Consider the following 18827-nt stretch of genomic DNA (forward strand, 5'->3'; position numbering starts at 1 on the left):
GCTGGGGGGGGAGGCTCTGGCAGGTGGAGGGGCTCATCTCTCACTTTGTGACTTGGGACCCTCCCTCAGCTCCCCCTACACTCTGCAGGTGTGGGGTGGAGGGTGCCACCTGGAGGAAGACAGGTGTCTGGGGAAGGATGTGGCCACCAGGCCGTCTGCGTTGGGGAAGGCCTTTCTGAGGGAAGTGGGTCTGAGTGAGCCCTGAGCACAGGGGCTGGCTTCAGCCTGGTGGAGGGAGAGCGGGAAGGAGCAGGCAGGCAGAGCTCCGAGGCCGGAACGGGCTTGGCCAAACCCAGGAAGGGCCGCGTGGCCGGAGCGCAGAGGAGCGTGGCCCGGGATGCGGGTGCTTGGGTGGTGTCGAGCAGGTTTGGGAAGCCCGCGTGGAAAAGCTGTGGGGAAGTCGGTGCCACAGAACTGGTAGTTAGAGTTCTGACGGTCAGCTTCCTGCCCGGCCCAGCGCCGCCCTCGGGCACAGCCTGCGGGGGCGCCCCTGCCCGGGGCCGTGCAGCGAGCTAGCTCAGCTCCCGCGCACAGCTCTTCCGAGTGGCCAGGCGGCCAGTGGGCGGGACCCCTCAGCCGGCCTGGGCCTCCGGAAGGCTCTCGCTGCTTCATTTCCTGTGCTCACCTGGAGGGCGAGACCTGAGTGGGCCGGTGGGTGTCCCAGAGCCCGGCCTTGAGCCCCCGCTTCGTTACCGGGGGTCACAGGGCCCCGGCCAGCCCTGTCTGGAATGACCGCCGCCTCCTCCCCCGGCCCCCCAGATCCTGTGCATCCACCTGAAGCGCTTTCGGCACGAGGTCATGTACTCGTTCAAAATCAGCAGCCACGTCTCCTTCCCCCTCGAGGGACTTGACCTGCGTCCATTCCTTGCCAAGGAGTGCACGTCCCAGATCACCACCTACGACCTCCTCTCGGTCATCTGCCACCACGGCACGGCAGGCAGTGAGTCAGCCGCCCCTGCCTCACCCCTGTCCCCGTCCCCTGGGGCATCCGTGACCAGCCTGCCCCTCCCGCCGCAGGTGGCCACTACATCGCCTACTGCCAAAACGTGATCAACGGGCAGTGGTACGAGTTCGACGACCAGTATGTCACCGAGGTCCACGAGACGGTGGTGCAGAACGCTGAGGCCTACGTGCTCTTCTACCGGTGGGGCCCCGGGCAGGCTGTCTCGGCGGGGAGGGGTCCGGGTCAAGGACAGATGGGTGACCTGTGGGCCGGGATGGCCAGCCCCTACGCCCTGGGGCTTTACTCTGGGTGCCTGTGGTGGGGGGTGGAGCCTGGAAGGTTCTAGGCCCCGGGCAGTAAGGGTTCCAGCTTGTAAGAAAGAGCCTTCTGGCTGTGGGGAAAGCGGGGAACCCAAGAAGTTGAGTTTGGGTCTTCCCGTAGTGCTCCCATGGGAGTGATCGTGGCCCGCACTCTGGCAGGGGTGGTGGGGCCGCCGAGATGCTGCTGGATCCTGAGGGGCTCCGCTACCCACCCCTGCCCCACCCCTGCCCCAACCCTGCCCCATCCCTGCTCTACCCCTGCCCCATCCCTGCTCTACCCCTGCCCCATCCCTGCCCCACCCCTGCCCCACCCCTGCCCCATCCCTGCCCCACCCCTGCTCTACCCCTGCCCTAACCCTGCTCCATCCCTGCCCCACCCCTGCCCTAACCCTGCTCCATCCCTGCTCTACCCCTGCTCACCCCTGCTCTGCCCACCCCTGCCCCACCCCTGCCCCATCCCTGCCCCACCCCTGCCCTAACCCTGCCTCATCCCTGCTCTACCCCTGCTCACCCCTGCTCTGCCCACCCCTGCCCCACCCCTGCTGCAGGAAGAGCAGTGAGGAGGCTGTGCGGGAACGGCAGCAAGTGGTGTCCCTGGCTGCCATGCGGGAGCCCAGCCTGCTGCGGTTCTACGTGTCTCGAGAATGGCTCAACAAGTTCAACACGTTCGCCGAGCCGGGGCCCATCACCAATCATACCTTCCTCTGCTCCCACGGAGGTGAGGGCGCCTCCTCTGTGATCGGGGTGGGGGGGAGGGGGCGGGCGGCCGAGCCCCCAGCACTCCATCCCTGGGCCTCCCTCCACAGGCATCCCGCCCCACAAATACCACTACATCGACGACCTGGTGGTGATCCTGCCCCAGAACGTGTGGGAGCACCTGTACAACAGGTGAGGTGCCGTGCCTGCTCCTGTCCGGGCCGCCGTCCGTGGGGCCGGGAGGGGACCCGGGAACAGAGGCCGCCGGGGCCCCCACGCTGTCTAGAAGTAGCTGCCAGCCTCCCTGCGCGTGACTGCAGCGACGAAGACACTTGCGGGCACCCGTCGGACCCTGACAGTCGGGAGGGACAGAGACTGGCTCCAGCAAAGGCCAGCAGGTCCCTCTCACAGATAGTCCCCGGCGTGCTGGCTCGGGCCGGCCCAGCTCAATGGCCTGGGGCTTGTGCGGCCTGAGGCCCTCCAGGTTCAAGTCCCTCAGGACCAGAAACGTGGCTCTCATGTCGAGGACCTGCCTAGGCCCGGGTCGCTCTGCAGATGGGCAGGCAGGATGTGCCCCCCTAAGAGAGTAATCAGACAGGCCGGGGAGGCCTCTCCTCGGACAGGCTTTGCCCCATCCGCTGGCAGGTCCGGTGCAGACTTGGCCGGTGGTGGTGGGTGGGTCAGAGCCCCATAGGGAGATGTGTCCCCATATCCCGTGGGAATTCACCCTCCTACCTGCAGAGGGACAAGCTTCTGCCTCCCTTTGACACCGTCCTCGGGATCTGGCCGGGTGGGCTGTTGGCCACAGCGGCTTCTGCCCAGTAGCCAAGAGAGGAAGCAAGAATGTTAATCTGCCCTTTAGCCTTTAAACATAGCTTTGTGACACGCCTGGGCCAGGTGCGGGGCCGGGTACTGCGGGCCCACTGGCATGCAGGTCCCCCTGCCAGTCGCGTGAGGGAGACAGAAAAGTCAACAGGCCCGAGCACCGGGCACCTAGGGCGGCATCAGGGAGGCTCCCCGGAGGAGGAGGAGAAACCCGCCAAGTGGAGGGCAGTCATGTTCTGCCGCCTCCCCTCCCGGACCCCTCCCCTCAGGGTGCGCTCGCGCGCTCTCTTTCTCTCTGCCCTCCCCCCGGGCGCAGGTTTGGGGGCGGCCCCGCCGTGAACCATCTGTACGTGTGCTGCATCTGCCAGGTGGAGATCGAGGCGCTGGCCAAGCGGAGGCGGATCGAGATCGACACCTTCATTAAGGTGCGTGCGGGCAGGGGCGGGGTGCCGTGCCTCTGGCCTCTGGGGGGGACATGTGGGGAGCCGGGGACTGAAGAGCCGTGTGCGGTCAGGCTCTGTTTGGAAGACCTGTCCTGTGGGAGAACGGAGCGGCCAGACGTTGCAGGCTTTGCTCTCAGGGGGTCGAGTTCTGGAGGCTCAGGTCCCTCTGCTTGAGCAGCTCTGAAAAGAACAGAGCCCTGTTGTTTGGGGCTGGGTGACTCTTTATTGTGGGGGCTGTCCTGTGTGTGAGAGGACAGTTAGCATCCCTGGCCCCCCGCATGCCAGTGACCACAAAAATCACCTGCACACATCGGCCATGTCCCCTGGGCGGCAGATCTCCCCGCTAGTGAGAACCACGGGGCTCTACAAAGTGACACGGAAGGTGCATTAAGTGAAAAAAGCAAGTGGCAAAACGACCAGGATGATCCTGTTCAGGAAAGGAAGCAGGCGTGTGTGAGGCCCGGGGCTGCTCGGAACAGGGTGACCGGGGACCACCCGCCCTTCGGGGGTGGATCGTGGGTGAAAGACAGTTAAGGCCACTGAGCTTTGTGCCCGTGGAAAAATGACGGGTCAGAAGAGTTAATGGAGCAAATCAGCGCATCGGTTAAGTGGGGGGAGCCGCATCGGCCTGTGGTCTCGGTTGGAGAGATCCCCCCAAGTGTTCCCTGCAGACGTTGGAGTGGTGGGACTTGTCTGGGAGCCCCAAGTCTTCTACCTGGAGTATCTGGTGTGTTCTAAGAGTTGGGGATGAGGGGAGGGTCAGCGGGGTGCTGCGCAGTGGTGCTGACGCTCCCCTCTGCGGACTCTCCCCGGCGGCCCAGCTGAACAAAGCCTTCCAGGCGGAGGAGTCTCCGGCTGTCATCTACTGCATCAGCATGCAGTGGTTTCGGGAGTGGGAGGCCTTTGTCAAGGGCAAGGACAACGGTGAGTGGAGCACGGCCCCCCCGCCCGCCCCCAGCACAGGTGTTCCCCCTGCCCCAGGGCTGGGATCGCTGGCCCACCCCCCCCACCTGGGCCAGGCCACCCAGCGCCCAGGGCCAGGCCTTCTTGCTGCGGCAGGACAGGGGCCGGCTTGCTCACCCCTTCCTCACGTCCTGTCCCTGCTGGTGCCCAGACAAGGCTGCCTCCCAGAGTCATCCGCAGTCCCCGGCAAGAAACAGCAGAGCCCGAGCTCCACACGTGGCTCCCAGCCTGGGGCTGGGGGGCCCGGCAGGGTCAGCAGGTTCTGTGCACGGGACACTGGCCTTTCAGGGCCCAAGCACCAGCCAGGCCTCGGGGCAAGGGGAGGGGCCTTGCTGCCGTCCAGGCCCTGCTGGGCGGTGAGGTGCCAGGCGCGCCCCGGGGGCTCCCTAGGGTTGGGGGAGGCAGGCAGGTTCGGCGGGGCTGGAGAGTCGCTGCAGCCCGCGCTCGGGCCCCGGCTTCGCCTTCAGCCAGCTCTTCCCTGGGCCGGTCCTCCCCCTGCCTCTGGGAGCAGCTCTCAAGGCCCAGGGTGGCTGAGGATTACGTGAGGTTTGGGGAAGGGGCTCTGAAGCCAGTGCCCGGGTCCCAGAAATCCCTTCTGTGGATGAGCATCCGGTGCCCAACACCTGCCCCTGGGAGGATGTCACACGGACCCCGTGGGCCCCGGACGGCCTCTGGGGTTGCGGTGTTGGAGTCATGCCTTGAGAACGGCTCTTACCTGTTGAGAGCTGGAGGGCCGTGCTGGGGACCGGGGGGCTGCCCGCTGCTGCAGGGGCCCAGAGGCGCTGAGCCTGAGCCGCGTCTGTTCCAGAGCCCCCTGGGCCCATTGACAACAGCAGGATTGCACAGGTCAAAGGAAGCGGCCACATCCAGCTGAAGCAGGGTGAGTCTCGCCGGCTTCAGGACTGCCTCCCCGGCCAGCCAGCCTCCCCACGGTCCCTCCTGGCTGCCAGTCAGTCCTTCTGGGAGCCCCCGCCACTCCTACCCGGGCCCTGTGCTGGCCTCTGCCTGCCCTTTGCGGGCACCCCCCCACCCCAGGAAACGGGTGGCAGTGGAGATGTGCCTTCTGGGGTCTTTAGCGGACGGACGTCCCCATGGAGCGGCCCGAGATTGCTCTTGAGCAGCTTTGCACGGAAGCTCCCTCGTGGGGCCCAGACCTCCCGGAGCCCCCACGGCCAAGACCATGGCTTCCCGGACGGGGTGAGGGGGCATGCGCAAGCCCAGCCCCGACCACGTGGCCTCTGGGGCCCCGCAGGAGCTGACTACGGGCAGATTTCAGAGGAGACCTGGGTCTACCTGAACAACCTGTATGGCGGCGGCCCCGAGATCGCCATCCGACAGAGCGTGGCCCAGCTCCAGGACCCAGAGAGCCTACACGGGGAGCAGAAGATCGAAGCCGAGACCCGGGCCGTGTGACTTGGTGGGCCAGTCTGTAAGTCCCCTCCCTTTGCAGAGACCCTCTCCCGTCCCCTGTGCATTGGAAGAGCGCATCCCTGAACACACCTTCCGTGAGGCTGTTTGGAAAAACCCTCTCGTGGGCCCCGCCGGGTTGAGTGACCCAAGTGTCCCCACAGGCCCCCGCCTTGGCCCTCCTCCCTGCGGAGGGCGTGCTTGTGCCCGGAAGAGAGGCTGGCCGTTTGGGAAACGCAGATGTGTAAAGAGACAGAAAAGTCGTTTGGGTTCCAGGGAGTAATGTCGCAACCAGGAAATACATCCACTTCGGGCTCTTCAAATGACCAGGGCTCTGCGACGTTCCTTAACTTGGGTCTTTGTGCCCACTTGTCACGGTCGTTGTGTCCCCCACCCGCCCCCTCGCTCGCTCGGGCCCAGCTTGGGTCCCTGGAGTTCCAAGTCAGGGGCTGTGGCCTAGGGACCGAGGGGCGGGAGGAGCTCCAGCACCCGGGACGCACAGCAGGGAGCTGGGGTGCAGAGGCCTGAGCTGGAGCAGTGGGGGTGCCGGACCCAGCTCCTCCCTAGGCCCCGCTTCGGCCCCGATCCCCAGTGTCACAGAAAGGCCCCGGAACCCTGGGCTGCTCTCAGCGTTTCTCCTGCAGGCTGACGACTTCTGGACTCCTGTGCGGTGGGGACCTGGGGTGGGGGTTGTTTCTGGAGGCAGCTGGTCCCTGGCTCCCCGTGCTGCCGAGGTGGCCCCACGGTCTGGCTTTCGCTCGTCCCCACCGGGGAACCAGGTGACAAGTGCCCCGTGTCACTGTGCTTTGCTGCGAATGCGGCCTCCCTGGGGGGCTCCCTGTTTCTCGCCACACTGTATGGGGAGCCCAGGGAGCTGTGGCTCTGGGGCACCTCTCAGTCGGCCGTGGAAGCCTGTTCTGGATGCTGAGCCAGGCCACGCTGGGGCGCTGGGATGAGCCCCGGGGGCTGGGCCTTGCCTCCGGGGGCGCCCATGCCCCTGGACGAAGCTGCTGGGGCCAGATGCCCACCTCGTCAGGGCCAGAGGGAACAGGGGCGGGGAAGGGGCCTCAGGACCCAGGCCCCCACACGCCGTGGCCTTCAGTCTCTCGAAGCAGATGTGGCTGGAATTCCGGCAGAGCCCCGGACGCTGGCGCGGCATGTAGCTCACTGCAGTCCTCCTACCCGGTTCCTTCCCCACCGAGGCAGCATGTGATCGAAGAACAAGCCGCTCTGGAGTCCCTTGACATGTGCTACAGTCTTTTGAAAGTTCCTGCTGCAGCCAGCAGGCGACCCCGTGGTGGGGCTGGGCGGCCACACGTCGTCACCCCGCCGGTGACAGGTTCTGCGCCAGGTTGTAAACTCGCCGCCCCGTCGGCGTGGCCTCGTCGGTGTTCGGAATGTCCTAATAAATACGTACGCGTCCCCACAGCCCCCGCTGTCGTCTGTGTCCGGGCAGCTCACTGTGTTAGCGGGGGGCCTGAGCCCGGGCTGGGGGGTCGGCGGTCCCCACCACCACACAAGGGACGGGGCTTGGCAGGGCTCTGAAACCAGACAGCGTCTGGAGGCTGCAGGAGCGGACGAGGAAGAGGGGGCCGCGGACACATCTTCCTGGAACCAGCCCGGACCCAGAGAAGTGGGGCCAGATGTGGGGGGGGAGGGGAAAGGCCAGCACATCCCACGGGCCGGTCCCCTACTGGCGCCGCGCCCCCGGCCACTCGGCCACTTGGGGTAACGTCTGTGAGCTGGGGTTACCCTCCCCGGGGCGGGCAAGGGCTCCACAGCTGGAGGGACCCTTTCCTCCTCGGCTGACGGCAGACATTGGCTCCTCCAATCACAGCATCACGGTTGCTGGGGTCGTACACGGGGAGTTCCCCGGCACTTGAGGATGCTGGTGTTTTATTCTCCCTGTGGTTTTGGTTGGTTTTTGTTTATACTTGTTGGGGTCTGGTGGGGAGAGAAGAATGGGAGGTTTTTGTGTGTTATTTGGAGCACAGATGCTTGTGAAATCCCATCAGATGTGAGTGTGCAGACCCATGTTCAGCATCAGGAATGGTTCCCCCCGGGCGTTGCCATCACCGGGCCCCGTGAGCCCCTGTGGGTCCCTCCTGAGCACAGCCCCACCTCGCCCCGCCCCAGGAGTAGCTCCTGCCCATCCTTCATCCTTCACTTTTCTTTATAGCTTTCCCACGTCCGTGTCTATCGGAGTCTAAGCACTATTTTTAGCTTTGCTCACATCTGAACGTTGTACACACGGAATTCGGGGTACGGATTTTGTGATTGGCCTTGTTTACCATGGAAGATGAGAATGAAGAAGGATTGCCTGATTTCAGAGGTTTGGGGACACTCATTGTACTACAGGAAGGTGGGGGAGAAAGAGGGAGGTGCCAAATTGGCCTTAAAATCTTTCTTTTATATTTTCCCTTGATATACCAGGCTTTTAAGTGGCTCCGCCAAACTCAGATGCTGGAATCTGGAGACAAAACAGGAGATTGTGGATGTTCACAGACTGGGTGGGGCCGGAAGCCCGGGGCAGTGGGGAGGCCACCTCCTGTCTTTCCTCCGCAGGCATCCCCTCCCCCGCTGCCGTCGGGCTCCTGCCTTCGGCTGGGCCTGGGCCTCCCTCCAGCCGCCCCTCTTAGAGGAGACAAGAGCCTCTACCCACAGACGGGGGAGCGTGGGGGCCAGCGGCTGCCTGTGCTTCTGCTCACAAACCCGCATCAGAAAATGCATTTGCAAGGTGCAGGCCCCCCCCAAAAGTGTAGCTTCCTACCTTGGTTCTAGTTGGAATTCAGTGCAAACATAAATGATCCTGCGAGTCTTACACCACCTCGTTTTGAGCCCCACAGAGCCTCGGGGGAAGCACACCTCCCCCTGGCTCCTCTGCCTGCAGCAGAGAGGAGATGAACGCCCTGAGGAGAAGCTATGAAAAGGGCAGGCCACACTGTAAGACAATGTGTGTTCTGGAAAGCCGTCCCAGGGATGCGTTAGGTGTCTCCAGCCCTTCCTTGGATCTGAGAGCAGTGAGCAACCTGGCCCAGGTGGTGTCTGGGGAGCTGGGAGGGGGGACAGGGCGCAGCCTGGTGCCACCGGTGGGAGGATGTGCACACTGAGGGGGCAGAATGCTGCCCGCGATCCTTCCCGCCCCACCTCACCCCCCGCCTCCTTCCCGGGCCCAACAGCCGAGAATGAGGAGATCCCCATTGTTTCCTCCCACAGCTTTTAGCCCCTCAGCTCTGAGGACAAAGGCACAGGGGGGCCTTTCTCCGATTCTGCTCCACCTTTTGTGGCCCAGCAATGCCCCCAGTGGATGGGAGGTCTTTAAGTACAGGTCGCTCACTATACCATCTGGACAGGTAGTGTTTAAAGATTTTCTTTATTTATTTGACAGAGAGATTGACAGCGAGAGAGGGAACACAAGCAGGGGGGAGTGGGAGAGGGAGAAGCAGGCTTCCCGCTGAGCAGGGAGCCCGATGCGGGGCTCGATCCCAGGATCCTGGGATCATGACCTGAGCCGAAGGCAGACGCTTAACGACTGAGCCACCCAGGCACCCCTGGGCAGGTAGTGTTTAAACCAGGGCCTCATGGATGCACTTCGGGGGAAGCAGCTCCTGATGCTCACAAAGTGGCTGCTGAGTGCCAGGTTTGCACTTTAATCCCGGGTCCGAGAGGGTGCTGGCCACAGGCTTGCTGCCTCCCCTTCTCAGAAAAGAACAGCAGAGGCCAGGGAGGGAAGGCGAGGCCTCCTCCAGCCAGGGACGGGGCTTCCTCACTGCCCAGGACTCAGGGACATTAGCCCCGCTGAGCTAGGCCAGCCGTTTCTCTGGCCGGCCGCCCCCAGCACCTTCCCTCCCACAGGCCTGCAGCGCCTCACTTCGGCTGCAGCCATTCAGAGTTGGCTCCCCGGGCTGTCCCGTGGGGCCAACAACTCCAGAGATCTCTTTTGTTTTAATTGAAAAAAAAAAGAGGGACACTTGACCCCCCCCACCCCCACCCTCCGGCTCAGCCCGCTTCCACTGTGTTCTTGGTCACCCGGTCCCCGACACGGGGTGTCCTTCCCCTCTGTGCTGGCCCCTCTCCCGCTAGGGGTCGCCGCCACCTGTGCGGCCGTGCTGCGGGGCCTGGGTGCTGCGGGGCCTGGGTGCGGCTGGTGCCCCTGAGGCCAGGAGAGGCCGCGGAGGCCCGGCCCTGCCCCCGGGCGGGCTGCTGAGTCTCCCAGGCCCACTGGGGGAGCCTGACTGACAGGTCTGCTGCCTTCGGAGTCAGGAGCTCTTGCTTTTTTGAAGGCCGCTCACATCCGTTTGGGGGAGGAGGTGAAGGCCGAGGTGAGGCCTGGCCTCTTATTGGTGGCCTCACCTACCGCCCCCCCCCCCAGCAATTCTGCTGCGACCTCACTCCCTCCCGACTGTACTAAAACAGCTCTGAGGGGCCTTAGGACCTAAAAAGGTGGGCACAAATCATTGTACCTTCCCCCCACGGCCTGGGGTGGGATTCTCCATGCTGGCAGGGAAACGGGGCTTCCCGCTGCGCACATCCTGGGGGAGGGGCAGGCTGGAGTCCTCCCCCCTTCAGTGTCGCACAAGCCCGTGGTTACTGCAGCCAGGCTACCAAGAGGGTGGGCTCGAGCACTTGCCAGAGCAGACTGCCCACAGAATGCCAACGTGCCCCGTGGTCCCGGCACCCCCACCCCCCACAATAGGGGCCCTGAAGACCTAGAGTAGCTGCCTGCTGAATGTGCATGGAAAACAAATTTCCTGCTCCTAAGGAGCCCCCCCAAATCCCTGTACTGAACCGACCTGAATCCCACATCAGTGTCCCCCACAGCTTTTCCTCCAGCAGGTGGGGTGGTGGGTAGAACTAGTAGGTCGCAAGCGCGCCTGAGCGGATGGCTACGTGACTTGTCCTGGGTTCACGCAGTAAATCAGTGAGGTGCACACGGGCCCAGCCCCAGCCGCCCCCCCTCCCCCCCCCCAGGCCCAGCAGCCCCGGCCTGCTTCCGGGCCCGAGGTCTCCTCTTCGTGCCACAAAACAGTCCCATGACCACATAACAGAGGTTATACTTTTATTTAACATTTAGAGGATTAACATATAGTTACAAGGTCAATATAAGCCTTCCAATGGAAGCACTGTATTTGGTTTAATTCCATCTCCAGAGACAAATGGGCAATTCCAGAACCTTCACAATGGCAGGGGGCCGTTACAACACTGAAATGCCTCCAAAGTTTAGAATTAGTGCCACACACACAAACCAAAACGTTTAAAGGTGCTCAACATCAGGTTAAAATAGAATTTTGGATCACTCTTTAAAGAATTGTTTTGACGGCACCAGCGCGGGGAGGCAGAGGTATGAGGAAGTATGAAACTAAGATTTCTGGAAAAATACTTAGCATCCATGTCACTTTTTCGCGTTCCATAAACTCTCTCCTGTAATTACAGATGTCACCAGAAGGCCTGAGGGGGGCCTCTGTGCTGCGAGATAAGCTGCAACAGCTTATCTGGCCTGAGCCTCACAGCCTGGAAGCTTCCGAGGTGAGCGCGCTAAACCCCCGAAGGAAAATCCCACGACAGCTTTCCATGCCTTTTTTTATCTTGCAAAGGAAAAACTGGGTGAATGACAAGTTCCTCTCTTTCCAGCAGAAAAACGTTGTTTTTAGGTCATGTTCAGGGCAGGTGCTTTAAAACTTAGTCATTCTTACAACAACACTACTCTAGCATCGGTGGAGAAACGACAGGCGTGGGGGGGCGGAGGGGGGCCCGAGAAGCAGATGGAGAGGTTCCCCTACTCTACGGGAACTGGTCCATACTCCTATAGGGATGATTTCCCAGGAGGATCCCCAGAGTAAAGGATACACCTCAACTATCCTCTAATGACTTATCTCCTTGAATGAGCTCAGGTTTGCAGCGCTCCCCTCCCCACACAACGGCACAGACCCGCCAGCGGCGGGGGCGGGGAGGGTGGCAAACACCAAGGCTAACACGGAGAAGCACTAAGGATCCATTCCTTTCTGGACACACGTGGTACAGAAGGGAGTAAAAAAAAAAGGCGCAGGGGTTACAAGATACGAGCATATTCTCTATTGGGCTTAACAGACATTAAAAGAACCAATCACTGCAGTTTATAACATTTTCCCTATGTTGTGAGAACTGAATCTATCCTGACCCCAGAATATGAAAGATGCAATGCACATGCATTACTGAGGCTCTAAAATCGATTTAAAAAAAACCATTTAGCATCCTTGTGGAGTGGAGAGCGGTCAGCTTGGCTTGGTGAGATTCAGAGGTTCCTAGAGATTCCTGACCCCACCCACCCCCCACACCCCGGGGCTGGCGGAGGAGCCTCCGTGGAGCTGCTGGGACGGCCTGGCCTAACCACACACCTGCAGGTTTGCAGGGACTCGGGGGAGGCCCGGCCCCCCTGGCCCCGGGGCATCTGGCAAGCAGCCCTCTCACAAGGTGGAGGAGCTCCCCGCCGCCGTGGGGAACGGAGGCCTGCTGCCAACAGAGCAGCCCCGAGACCCCCACGGCCTCAGCCGTCCAGGCAGATAGGCAGGTAGTCTTTACCCGAAGGGCCTGGCCCCCTTCAGGGCAAGAGAGAGACAGAGACAGAGACAGAGACAGAGACAGAGGGACAGAAGAGGGGGCAGCTCATGCTCGCTTGCTTGCTCGCCTTTAAACCCAAAGCCACTTCTCTTCACCTGCTTTCCCCAGGCATTTGCTTGCTGGAGGTTTCTCTCGGAAGGGGGTGTGTGGTCGAGCTCAACCCTGGTTTACTGAGAGGAACCCTGTTTTGGCCACTGAACACAGGCCCAGCACCTGTCCTTTCTGTCCCTTCGGCTCCCGTAAGACATCCTTGTCTTAGATTCATAAAGGTCGAGAAGAATTGAGGATGTTCGAGGTGACCACCTAGTTACCAACAGCCAAACGAGAGAAGACAGAGGGCGATTTCCTTCTTGGGCTCTGGATGGTGTCTCGCTCACAGAAACTCGCAGCCAGTGACTCCTCCCGACCGTGTCTGCACCAGAGAAGGGAAGCTAGGCTGCTCTAAGGCATGACTGGCCACGGGCTACACGGCCTCACGTTTTCCTCAAGGATCCGCAAGAGGAAGGGAACTTCACTCAAAAAGCCAACTCCATCCAGTCTCCGTGGCCCTCGGAGCACGTGAGAACATGCGGAAGCCGTGGCCGTAGGACCACCTGAAGGACCGCCAGCCTCACAGGCTCTTTGGTGAGGAAAGCGCTAGAATCCTAAGATGCGAATCTCGGGAATTCACGGGAAGACGGGAATTGTCACTTTGCAAGGAGCTAGGGTCGAGGTGAGACGCTCGCTCAAGTGCCACGTCCCGCAGCTCCCGTTCACAGGGCCATGGCAGGGAGGTGGGCTGGGACCCTCCCTCGCCCCGTGAAAGGTGGACGCTTCTGCGTGTGGCCCTGGAGATGGAATTTACTTCCGGTGTAGACCTTTCCAGGCCACGGAGCACAGGCTCCCAATCAAAACATGTGTGTGCTCGCGCGTGTGCACGCCATGGAGGGGATGCATGCATGCGTGTGCGTGCCTCCGTGTCCCCCAGCGCCCCCCACGGACACTCTCAGGCCAGGAAACGTTGCAAGGGCCGATGTTTAGTATGAGGTGAGGACCCCTAACCAGAAAAGGACCACCGAAGAGTCAACGGACTCGGGACGCGGGAACCCATCCATGACATCGGGCGCTCAGTCCGCCTGGTGCACGCCTGACCCTCCTTGTCCAGATTCTGTTAGTCTCCCCCGGGGAGACCGGTGGCGAAGTTTTCACGAAAGGCACAGTGTGAACCGTGGACGGGCCAGGATGCGCCAGGCAGACTGAGGGCCAAGGCAGGGGCCCGGGAAGGAGGGAGCACGTGTCTAGCTGCCTTCCGTGGCCCCGTGTGGGGTGGGGGTGGGGGGACGGGGACAGGGACAGAACTGCCCCCGGAGAGGTGGCCGGACGGGCCGTGGGGGGAGCCGGGCCACGAGAAGCATGCTGTCGGAAGAAAAGAAAGAAAACGGCAAGCAGCCGCGTGGCGGGTCGGGGGGACGCGGCTTGAGGCTGAGATGTGATGTCGTCGGAGGGCCGCGCGCCGGCCCAGCCCGGGAGCCGTCTGTGCGCGCTGGCGCCCGGGCCTGCGGAGACGAGCAGGCCGAAGGGTTTCTCCTGGGAAGGCTCACCGAGGCTCCAGCTCCTGCAGCCGCCTCTAGGAACCTACAACACAAAAAGACAGAAGAGAAAGTGTTTAGAGGGAGGCCGGCGGTCTGGGGCGGGCAGTCTGCTCCGTGGACTGCGCCGCCCGGGAGGGGGACAGCTTTAGAGCAGTGGGTGTTACCACGGGGCACGTCTGAGATAAGGAACTTTCACGGTTTCAGGTCGCCTCGGGCTAGCCTTCCCTGCAGGGAAGAGAGGCCCACACGGAAGACCCGCGCCCACCCACCCCCGGCCCCTCTTTCTGGGGCCGCCGAGTCTCGGCAGAAAGAAACATGACCCGCTTCCCAGGAGGATGCAAGGAATTTCAAGGCCCGATTCTCTCCCTGACCGACACTCTCGGTGCTTTACAAAAAAAAAAGTAAAATCTTGGCGAAAAGGAAAAATGTGTCACTCAGCGTCTACTCAGCAATCAACAGTGAAAGTTCTTCATCTGGAGGGGGTAGGAGAGGAAGGAGAGACAGACTCGTAAAGCCCTCAGGTGCACGCAGGGCGAGAGACAGAGAAGGTGTCATCATTTAAAAGGCGGGGGGGGGGGGGGAGGGCAGAATTTTAAAAAAGCATTTGGCTGGAAAAGTTCCCCATGACTGAAGACAAAAGAGTTAAATACCCGGATTACACAGAATCATTTTCTCGGAAAGGTGAAAAATCATTTAAAATACACAACACTGAGAAAAATACGTTTATTAGAGAGGCAGATACGAGGGTACAACTAAGAGGAACCAGACAGATTCTTTTCTTTCAGGGTGAGAAGAGAGAGAGACAATCATGTTGGCCATACTGGAACAAAACTTACTCAGAACACAAGTGTCTACAATAAACTCAAGTCTGGAGTGGCCGGCAGGGGACCTAGTCCTTCCGGCTTCCCCCGCGGGAACAAAAACAAAAATGGTCATTAGGCAGCAGAAGCACCAGTAAAACAAACAGACAAAAGAGTCAAACGTTAAAACAACGAATTCAAGTCATCCTTTTAGTTTTTAAATGGCAGTATATACAAATAGATGGGGGGTGGGGGGGGTGGGGGGGGTGGGGGGATTATGGACATATTTAACAGAAAGCAATTTAAAAAACCAAACTGAACCATAAAAGAAGACAGTCACAATCCAACTGACCCATTGGACGTTCCTCTAGTCTAAATATTTTGGCAATTATTAAATAGTCACATTGTAGACGACAACACAAACACACACACACACACGTGTGCACGGGCACAGAACAGCTGCTTTGAGTTCCCCGCGGGCTGGGAGGGGTTGGGGGGGCAGTGTTCTTGGGGGGTGCCGAGCAGATTGAGAAACCAGGTGGGGAAGACAGGCTTCTACGCATACACGAGTAATCTCTAAATGTGTCTCTAAAATAAAAGGAGAAAACTTTACCCACAAGCCAAGACTTGACTTCTTTCATTTTAGCAGATAACCGGGGGTGGGGGGAGGGTAGGAAAAACCAGAGTATGCTCTGGGCAGAAATGGGAATTCTGATTCTTTGGGAACGGTTTCAGGACTTCTCCTAATACTCGGTGCATTGACCGGCGGGCACCAAGGCACACTTGCTCTGTCCCTCCTCCGCAGCTGCCTGTGCTAAGGGCCTGAGGCACACAACTTAAAATCATGAGCATTCAATTACACGCCCAAACCCACACACGCCCCCCCGCCCCCCATAAACCAACTGAGCCATTTTCTGAATCAAATTTGCACAACTGTTAAGAAAAAAACAAAAAACACAAAAACCTAAATAAACCCACAACAACGTCATGGAATGCCATACTTTCCAAGGGAGGCTTCCAAAGGCTCACGTTGTCTCGGCCATTTTAAGACTTTTTCAGTGTTTGGTTTGCTTCCTGTAGCAGTTCACAGGCTGGAAATGAGTCCCATCATCGGACAGAAAGCTCTGGTTTTAATATCTGAGGTCCCCCGTTCGCCTGGGTCCGTGCCTAGTGCTGTAACCTCCCCTAGCTCGTGAAGAGGGATCCCCGTGGTTTCAGGGCCAGCTGAGTTACTTGCGGCAAATATTTAAAAAGGGGAACAGAAATGATTTTCCTGAGAGGTCTGGGGTCCAGGGTGAATGGCTTTATCGATATTACATCAGCAAAGGTAGAACAAGGCAAAAGAAATCTGAATCACAAAATGATATTTTAATAAGCAGGCGGACCGATGTCAGTTTCCTGCTTTGGGCATTATTCTACCATTACGTCAGAAGTCACCACTGGGGGGACACCGGCTGAAGGGTTCACGGGATGGCTCTGGACTGTCTTTACAACTTCCTGGCAATCTATCATTATTTAACAATAAAACGTGTTTTAAAAATCAGGCTGTCATTAACATTTACTAAATTCCATTTTGGTGGTCCTTGGGGAATGTAGCAAACTTTCTGCTAGAATCTACAACAAGCACCCGTAACTCTGGCCAGCTGCCACACCCCGATGATAAGCAGCTGTTGATTTTTAAATCGGTTTTTTTTTTTTTGGTAGAATCAGCTTTAAATCGACTTGAGCTTATAAAAGGAGCTCACGATGTAAAAGCAAGGAGCTAATTTCCTATTTAAAAGTAGGAAGGACATGAATAAATAATTCTCAAAGCCAAATAAAAAGTAAATTGGAACTTGACACCTTTATTGTGAGCCATTCATAGCTGGTTCTCTGTGACCTCAGGGTAGATTCTTGAAATGGGCACACACATTGGGCTGGGTACCCATCTCTATGCATGTGATCGATTTCATTACCTATGTTGCCAATTTAAAAATGCAAATCCCCACGTGACCCAGATCCCTTTCAAGATGGTGAAATACTTTATTTTAGTCTGGCTATAGTTCATTGTATAAGACGAGCTAGCAATTCTAAAACGATTTTCAGTAAATTCATATTTTGGGTCTTAAAGATGTCAAGGATTAAAAAAAAACGAACAAACCAAAAACCCCAAACACCTCTGCGAAGTGAGGAGCTGGGGTCTGCGTGTAGAAGCAGCTGCTGCTATTTATAGCCCCACCTGGGGAAGTGTGAGCTGAATACAGCTCCACTTGCCACAAAACCTCCAACAGAAGCATGCTGTTTTCTCTAAGTGATCAAAACAGCACCAGGGCATCTGATCGACTCTGTCAGTGGCAGTGGGGAGCTCAGTGGTCTCCTGTAAAAGTCAACTGGTTAATTGTTAACCAAGCTTTTCCAGATTTCAGTTGGTTGTCTGGGATTGTGCGGAGGGGAGAGGATAATCACGGCGATCTACCAATGATCTTAAACACGTTTAAGGAAAAATACACACGTTTAGTACCAATATAGGACTCGTCTTACTCTTTCCTCAAGGAGGGGGAGGTTTTATTTATGATTTCCTCCAAAGCAAATGATTGTAAGATTAAACAAACTAGCGTAGTTCAAGTTATTAAGTTACAAAATGTAACACTTTCTAAGGGGGTTCCATTTACGGCAGTTGTGAGATAGAACTGAAGTCTTACCCACCCCTCTGATGTGTGTGGACCTTTAAATTCAGAAATAGCGATTAGAAGCTAGAAGGCAACTTTTTTTTTTTTTTTTGGATACCTACAGATACTGCCAGAAGAACTGTTTATCCGATTTCAAATGACAGAATTGTAAATTGGCAGTTGGCAGCTTTCCGCGTCATATTTCATGAGCAAGTGAAACGTGATTATAGTCAAAACTAGCCATGGAAATTCGGGTGTCGAATGCCTACAAGCCCACCGCGTGGCCATGTGACAACAGGCACTCCGGTCCGGTATCCTCCAGCCACGCTTTGGAAGAACCGCCAGGAACAGTCATAGTTGTGGGGAGAGACAACTCCAATTTTTTTTTTAGTTTTTTTTTTTTTTTTTAAGTTGTATTAAATATAAGTCTTAGCACCTTTGGCATTTTTGTCCAAATAGACTTCGACGTACGAAGTGGGGACATAACCCTCTTCGTCTTCATTTCTCCGAATGCGGGTCCACCCGTCGCCTTTGTCTTCCTCGATCACGTACAGTGTTTCTCCTTCAACCACGGAGATGGTCCCTTCATTCTGACCTGGAGAAGCAAGATCAGAATGAGTCAGCTTCTCGTCACATCCAGGCGGAGCGCAAACAGGGAGCTTGGCAATGAAAGAGGTGCAGTGGGCGAGCGACAGATGCACGGACCCCTCCCCCGTTGCCCTGCAAGGGCTCCTCCTACCACGCAGAAGCTTCCAGGCCTCCCACTGCGGCTCTCTGGGACCCTTCTCCAGCTACCCCAGAGCTGCCCCCTCCCCCCTCCCCCGGGAAGCCAGGTGCTTCCCCAGGGGACATCTTTGCTCTGCTATTCCTCTGTCTCTTGCGGGGAGCATACCACCTGTGGCCTTAAATGACACCTTTTCAGACACTATCCCCACTTCTCTCTCTCCCATCCCGGTTCTTGCTGGTAGCTAAGCTTCCCCTTCTTGGGCCTGAAACACGTGTCCACTTCCAGCGTCGGCCCTGGCTCTTAAACCTGGCCTCGCTGTGTCTCTTCCCAAACTACATCTTTCTCCTACCTTTCCACTTCAGGGGGGCCCCGGGAGGGCACCTTCAGGAATCCGCTCCCTTTCCTCCCGTCTTTGTTCCCCGCTTCCAGTCAGCCAGGGGCCTGAGCAGTTTGCTGACCGTGACCTCTCTGGGCCCACTCTTTAATTAAACGGGGGTCCCCAAGACCACTTGCTAAGATAACTGCCCAAGTCTAGCGCCCCACTGCTCACACAGAATTCTCAAGGGCAGACTGTCTGGGGAGCTGCTCACAGGGGGGCCGTGGGGGTGGGGCCAGGGCGTGGGAATGGGGTTAAGTTGGCGACGTTGAACCTAGTGCTTTCTTGTCCCACTGAACGCGTGGTCTGTCGTGAGGAGCTCTGGAAGATCCATCTGTCCCAGGGCTTCCCAAACCTCCCTGAGCTCGGACGCTTCTTCCACAGCATCCTTAATATCTTTCTACGGGACATCGTTCTGGCAACTCCAGGCTAGTCTTTCGAACCCTTCATCCCTGTTCTCCGATGGGCCCCACACACGGGACAATACGTGTCCTAAGTACAGCTCTAACGG

The 18827-nt window shown here is 58.5% G+C and overlaps 2 protein-coding genes across 23 annotated transcripts in view; one reads left to right on the forward strand and one right to left on the reverse strand.

Moving 5' to 3' along the window:
- The window catches only part of USP20 (ubiquitin specific peptidase 20), a 40134-nt gene extending 33109 nt beyond the window's left edge, over nt 1-7025 (forward strand). For 5 of the 6 annotated variants that reach the window (XM_036117027.2, XM_036117029.2, XM_036117026.2 and 2 more), the window contains exons 18-26: nt 760-940; nt 1018-1144; nt 1812-1981; nt 2070-2151; nt 3101-3209; nt 4049-4151; nt 4999-5070; nt 5443-5619; nt 6700-7025. In XM_036117027.2, the coding sequence (XP_035972920.1) occupies nt 760-940; nt 1018-1144; nt 1812-1981; nt 2070-2151; nt 3101-3209; nt 4049-4151; nt 4999-5070; nt 5443-5603 (1005 nt within the window). In that variant the 3' untranslated portion in view covers nt 5604-5619; nt 6700-7025. Of the gene's footprint in view, nt 1-759; nt 941-1017; nt 1145-1811; nt 1982-2069; nt 2152-3100; nt 3210-4048; nt 4152-4998; nt 5071-5442; nt 5620-5761 lie in introns of all 6 variants that reach the window. The other variant, XM_036117031.2, reaches the window with a different exon arrangement.
- Nucleotides 7026-10642: 3617 nt separating this feature from the next.
- FNBP1 (formin binding protein 1) overlaps nt 10643-18827 on the reverse strand; it is a 136189-nt gene continuing 128004 nt past the window's right edge. For 16 of the 17 annotated variants that reach the window (XM_036117038.2, XM_036117048.2, XM_036117047.2 and 13 more), the window contains one exon: nt 14475-17808. In XM_036117038.2, coding sequence (XP_035972931.1) covers nt 17630-17808 — 179 coding nt within the window. In that variant the 3' untranslated portion in view covers nt 14475-17629. Of the gene's footprint in view, nt 13809-14474; nt 17809-18827 lie in introns of those variants that run through there. The other variant, XM_078061888.1, reaches the window with a different exon arrangement.

The sequence above is a fragment of the Halichoerus grypus genome, chromosome 14 (genome assembly GCF_964656455.1).
Source record: "Halichoerus grypus chromosome 14, mHalGry1.hap1.1, whole genome shotgun sequence".
Taxonomy (NCBI): Eukaryota; Metazoa; Chordata; class Mammalia; order Carnivora; family Phocidae; genus Halichoerus; species Halichoerus grypus.